The following is a 6,243-nucleotide window of genomic DNA, read 5'->3' on the forward strand; positions in this document are numbered from 1 at the left end:
GAAGGAAGGAAGGAAGGAAGGAAGGAAGGAAGGGAGGGAGGGAGGGAGGGAGGGAGGGAAGGAAGGAAGGAAGGAAGGAAGGAAGGAAGGAAGGAAGGAAGGAAGGAAGGAAGGAAGGAAGGTTTTCTTTCTAGTGAAAAAGCTTACAAAGGGCATAAGGAGAAGTTGGGTTGGTCTTGCTGTAATAGATAATATTTTCCTAAATATGAGAAGATGTGCCCTTTATGCTTTGTCCTTTGGGGGGAAAAAGGCTGAAAATGAGAACCAGGTGTCCTGTATTATACTGTCATGTGAAAGATAAGGATGTGTCTATGTTCACATAGTAGTGTAGTCCAATTTAAAAAGTATCTCACCTGTGAAAGACTCTTTTGCTTCATTTGGAGAACAAATGAATTATCAATATTTATTTAAGAAGTGCTTCCAAGAAGGACTTATAGCTGAGCTTAATTTTGTGCATGACTTAAGTGTGCACTGAAAACATTGAACGTTTGCTGAATGAGGGCCTAAGTCAATAAGTCACTTCAGCCAAATCTATACTACAAATTTTCTTTTGCCATAACTTTTAGGAGGTTATGAGATTAATATTTGCTTAAGTGGGGTGACTATAAATAGCAACCTCTCTATGCTGCCAGAAATTATAAAAGGAAGATCCTTTTGCCAGAAGAGTTTAGGTCCTCCAAGAGAGTTACTGCCAACAGAAGAGCTCTATTTGCTATGATCAACTGTATCTACCAGGGCTTTGTTGCTAAAAGTCTACCAGCAATGTATTTTGGACAATAAACTAACTGAGGTTTTATTTCTTTTGATCGATGACTGATAAATGATTTGATTTATGGCTTGTCTATTTCTCTATGTTTTTTCCATCATTAATTTGTGTGTTTCAGGCAATTGCTATATTGCAGCCAGTGCTCTGAAGTTGTCACAACACCAGTTTTGAAAATGCAGCTGGAAGTCTTCTTGAGTTGTCCATCCCGATCTCAAAGTACAGTAAAAGTGAAGGTATGGCATGAAAGAAGCGTTGGTGTATCAGGTGTAGTGAGGCCAGATGTGTGGACACATAGGTACTCTATGCCACACTTTTATGAACAGTTCTGTCAGAAGACAAAATATGTAAGACTATCCCATAATTTAATCTAACACTAAACTTTTGTTTCGTTGGGCTAAGAACCCAGTTCCCAGATCTTGCTCAAGTAATGCAGTCGTTGAGTTCACCCTGAGGTCTGCAAACTGTTCTACAGCCCACATGGAGGGATTTGTTAGGTTGGGCCTTGGGAAACCTCAGTCTACACAGTCTAAAAGGAATGTGTGTTTTTAGACTTCCATTCTGAACATCTTTTGTGTCACCTCTCCTCTGCTTTCTTGGCCAGAGAAACAAAACTTTTTGATATTAAAATGATAAATCTTTATTCTATGTGACTGCAAACAGAATGTCTTTGCACACTTCAGATTTTTGTCATGAACAAAACCTGTGAATTTTCTCATTCCAGCTGTTGCAAAGGACAATCTCTTCTCTCCTGATGTCCTCTGCCAGTGAGGATGGGGTAGGTATAATGAATGCTGTCCAAAGAAAGTTAAACTACAGAACTTAATGTAAAGGCAGAGTACCAATATGTTGGCAGGTCAGCCATGACCTTTGTTGGCAGGGTCTTGAAAATCTTCAGTGATGGAGATTCTGACTTTCCAGGCAGTTCAGAACTGCACTAGGAGTGATAGGAGATTTCACTACAAGTGAAATGATTTTTTTTCCCATGTCCAGCCTGTGATTTGAGTGGGCTGTGCCCTTTGGCAATCCCACCTTCCAGATGGCTGCCCTCCATCTCATCAGACTCACACTCTCCTTTTCAGAAGGGGGATGCTGCAGATGGGCTGCGTGGCTTCAGCTCAGCTGTGGATCTGCAGAGCTACCTGCAAACAGCACCGTGTCCAGGCACTCAGAGCTGCCATGGGCAGTGCTGGACTTTACTCTGTTCTCTGGCTGAGCATCCAAAGACAGAAAAGATACCCTCCAAGCATCCCACCTTTTGGGTCTGGTCTTCTAAATCTTATAAACCACAACCACTTTGTAACAGCACAACACTGAAAGTACAGGCAGGTGGAAGCAGTAGAAGAATTTGCAAAATGCGTGCAAGATGTTACTTTATAATTGTATGAATGAACCACACGTAAGCTGTGGAGATACATGGGCTAAAGTACACTTTATGTAATCATGATTATTCCTTTAATCTGAGATATCAGAAGAACCCTGACACTTGGCACAGTGACCCAGATTTATTGTGGGTGAGGGAGGCACCTGGTAGGTGCCTGGCTGGCATTGGCTGCTGGATGGGCAGCAGCAAAGGAGCAGCACCTTCAGAGAGTCATTAAGTCCAGCTAGCATTCCAAGATTTTCCCTCTCCCTTGCACGTGGAAGGGAGTAAAGGTCGGTTTGTTGTCTTGTTTAATCATCTGAGTTAAATACCTTCAGTTAGGTGATATGCATTAGGGTCAGTTTGCTCTCCCTGTCTTACAAGTTTTCCAGCATTTTCCTATTACATGCTCCATGGTTTTAGTGGGATTTGTGGAAAATATTTAAAGTGGAAAGTTACTCTGAATTTTTTTTTTTTTTTATGCTGGAGGGTGTATATTTCATTTAAGCAAAGAGATACAAGAAATTTCCAAAATGTGTTTGCTCCTTTAATAGCAGTTAAGTCTTGCTGAGTTTTACAAGATGTGTCTGGCAAAACATAGTTCTTTTTTGAGTTATTAGAATTCAAACAACCTCTTGTTCATGTTTCAATGTGTGTAATGCCAGTATTTAGAAGTCTGGCAACTCAGATTTTTTTCTTCCCTTACTGAAACACAGGGATAAAGATTAGTCACAAGAAATAGTACTTGAGGTGGCATTTTGTTGCCAGTGCTGCTAAAGTTTCTAAGGGTGTAGCTTTGTAATCAGTTCTTTTGGCAGGGAGGTTGGTTTTAGCTGTCACCAGCGCTGGCCACTTGTTCCTCACCTTGTGGCAGCCCTTCTGTAACACCAGTAGAGTTGTTTGTGCAGCTGCACGGTGAACTGGACTGCAGAACCGGTCTGGGGTAAAAATAATCTAGGAAAATAAAAAGGAGAAAGGTTGTTTATACCTTGAACCAGGCAAAGCCATGGGTATCACATACCTGTACAGAAGCACAGCACAGATGAAGGCAGGGGCACAGCCAGAGGCTGGTCACAGGCAAGGCCCATTAAGGAAAGAATGGATGTGAACCTGCCGTCTGAGATACCCTCACAAGTGAAATATCAGCTGTGAGTGTTACCTGTTCTTGTGTTAATGTGCTGTCTCATCTTAGTGAAGCCATGCCAGCCTTGCATCCCTCTCCTCCACGCAGAATACAGCCTCTACAAATTTGCTCAGGCACAACTCACAGGTGAAATGCCAGTCAGATCATTAAACAGGAGGGACTGTGTAGGTGCTGGTGATGGTAATGCATGAACAACAAAAAGTTAAAAGGGGGAGAGGGAGGAGAGTAAGAAGGGTTACAAAATGTTTTTTCCTTTAGTGGATCAGTGAGCACAGCTAATCAATATATAGTATGGATATATGCATTGCCAGCACATGTGAAGTCCTGCAAGTATCAGAAAGGCAGATAAAGGGAGCATGTGTAGGTTCTGCTTCAGCAAAACTGAGTTTAAAGTCACAGGAACATTTTTGGTTTTTAAACAGCTCATTTTTAAAGCCTGTTAGAGAAGCAGCAATTTAGGCAAGAGTGTGATCTAATTATTGAAAATCTAATGTATTCATTCTTTCCATTAGTTCTAATGCACTTTTCGAGTCCTTAAAAAAATTGTCTGTTGGAAGAGGATCTTGCATGCTGCATCTTCCCAGCTGAACGCTGCCTAGAACAGAACGTCCAGCACTGTTTGTTTTACTTACCATGCTTTTATTCCTGCAGACCTACGAGATGCAGAGCGTGCTGGGAAAGGAGGTGGGGTTATTGAACTGCTATGTCCACTCTGTAACCAGTCATCCCAACTGTGTTGCACTGGAGGAAATTGTTCTTCTGGAAGCTGCAGCAAGACAGAGTTGAACTCTAGTCAGCTATTATAGCATCTGTGGACTTTGTAATGTGATTATCTGTTAACCAGTGCCACAGATAATGTATAATGCAAGTGTGATAAGCATTAAGATAGTTTATTAAAACTGTGATTTATAAAGCACATTGTGCTAACACTGAAAAAATATCCATATATTGTTCAACTTTCTGAACTCTTTCTGATCAGTGCAGAATCTTAAGAATACAGTTCTTTGTCGTGTTTGCTGTTATGTAATGTAAAACATCTTGTTCTGGAAGTTTTGAATTTTGAATGGTTGTGAATTTTTTTTAAAAAATACTGTATTTATTACATGTCAATGGAAAATACTTTACTGATATTTTTGAAATAAATACCTTGCTGTGGGCAGCGAATGTTGGTTTAAGCTGAGTTTTATCAGTGGATTCCAGACCTGTGTGATGTGCGAATTCTGAGTTGTTATCACCTTGCAACAGTTGTTATAAAGACAGAGACTTGAATAAAGCTTATATTTTGAAGTCAACCACATATAAAGTTAATGTTTTACAGCTAATTGGTCTCTCAGCATAGAAGTAGTGTGTTATCTGTAGCTTCCCACAAAGCAGGTGTTTCATTATGGTTTCTTTTATGGGTAAGGAGCAAACTGCGTTGTAGGCCACGCAACTATCCTCAGCCAGACCGTGGAGACTAGAGATAAGATAAATGCCAAAATCTTCCTCTGAGTGTGCATTGCGAGATTTAATATAAGAATTAGAGACTGGATGGTTCCCCCCCCCAGTATTTAAAAGCCCCTTGCAGGTCAGGAGGAACGAGTGGTTTTGCACAAGTCCCATATGTGATTAACCAGCAGAAAAGGAACAGCAAACTTGTCGCACTGGTCATTTCTGCGGCTCAGGCCAATAGTGAAAAGTCTTATGGATGTCACGATTACAAAAGGAATGACCCAGCTTTTGAATTCCCCCTTTTTCCTCCCCTCTTCCAAGCATTTCAGTCTCCTACCTGCCTCCCTGTAAGGAAAAAGGAGATTGCAGCCCATTCATGTGTAGAGGATACTGGTCTGTACTCGAGACTGGGGTTGCCCCTTCAAAACCGTTTAAGACTTGAGTCTCTGAGAAAGCTGGAGGTGTGTGTCGTGTCAGGCCATTTTTCTGCCAGTGCCCTACAGATGCTGTAGGTGCTCTTAACACTGCACTACCAACATTTAGACAAGTTGCCCGATCTTCTGCGATCTGTTCACTCACTCAGCGAGGAGCAGCAGCGTTGCTGCTCTCACTGTCACTAGCAGGGATCAGTGAAAGTCTTTGTGATCACTCACTCTGTGATGAGCAGTGGTTGCCCACTCTCACTTTCACTAGCTGGGATCAGTGAAAGTGCCCAGCTCCTACAGTGGGCTGAAGCCTGAGGGTGCATCAACACCCCTGGGACTCACTACAGCTGGTCCCAGCTCTGGAACGCGTTAGTGTAGGTGCAGCTTTCATTACCTGGAATGGAAACCCCTTGTAAGTTTTTAACAGGAATTTTAACCAATGGTATTCTTTTAATGGTGTTCTAGTAGTCCTATATAGTTGTGGGTTTTGGCTTTTTTTTAGATCTAGAGTACGGTATTTCTGGCAGAGTCCTGGTCACAGACCAGTCTCTTGCTGTGCAGCTGCTCGGTCCCACCAGCGCCACGGCAACCCTGAGTCAGCACTCCCGGATCAGTGATCTGGCTCCGGGGAGAGCAGACTTCGCAACCCGCGGCCGAGGGGTCTCACGGTTGTTCCCACCCCTGCATCGCTCTCTGGATGCTTTGGGAGATAGCGTAGCGCCCCTCGCTTGCCGTCACGTCCCCTCTCGGGTGCTGGGACCCCCCCCCGCCGTGTTCCCCGCCCGTGTTCAGCCCCTCCCGGGCAGCGCAGCTTTCCCCGCCGCCAGCCCGTTACTGTCACGACACAGAGCAAACGAGAACAGGGTTGATTTAAAATGCTTTTCTTTATTCTTAGAAATGCTGTAAAAATTGATATAAAAGGTTGAGCATGCTCAGTCTTTTTTTTTTCCATCCTACTGTCTAAAATACATGGGATTTTGAATCATTTTAACAGATGTACCATAGCTGCATCGGTATGAGTAAAATGTAGAAAAGACGAAAACTACCATTACAAAAATAATTTAAGGGGAGAGAAGAAAAAAAAATAATATATTTAGCTTTTTTTCCCTTTTTCGCA

At 42.5% G+C, this 6,243-nt stretch overlaps 1 protein-coding gene across 1 annotated transcript in view; it reads left to right on the forward strand.

Annotated features, from left to right (window-relative positions):
- The window catches only part of SPIDR (scaffolding protein involved in DNA repair), a 213,139-nt gene extending 208,577 nt beyond the window's left edge, over window positions 1–4,562 (forward strand). Inside the window, exons 18-20 of the mRNA XM_017727398.1 lie at window positions 885–999; window positions 1,488–1,541; window positions 3,922–4,562. Of these exons, the coding sequence (XP_017582887.1) occupies window positions 885–999; window positions 1,488–1,541; window positions 3,922–4,056 (304 nt within the window). The 3' untranslated portion in view covers window positions 4,057–4,562. The remainder of the gene's footprint in view (window positions 1–884; window positions 1,000–1,487; window positions 1,542–3,921) is intronic.
- Window positions 4,563–6,243: the final 1,681 nt, after the last annotated feature.

The sequence above is a fragment of the Corvus brachyrhynchos genome, unplaced genomic scaffold (genome assembly GCF_000691975.1).
Source record: "Corvus brachyrhynchos isolate BGI_N302 unplaced genomic scaffold, ASM69197v1 scaffold60, whole genome shotgun sequence".
NCBI classification, from domain to species: domain Eukaryota; kingdom Metazoa; phylum Chordata; class Aves; order Passeriformes; family Corvidae; genus Corvus; species Corvus brachyrhynchos.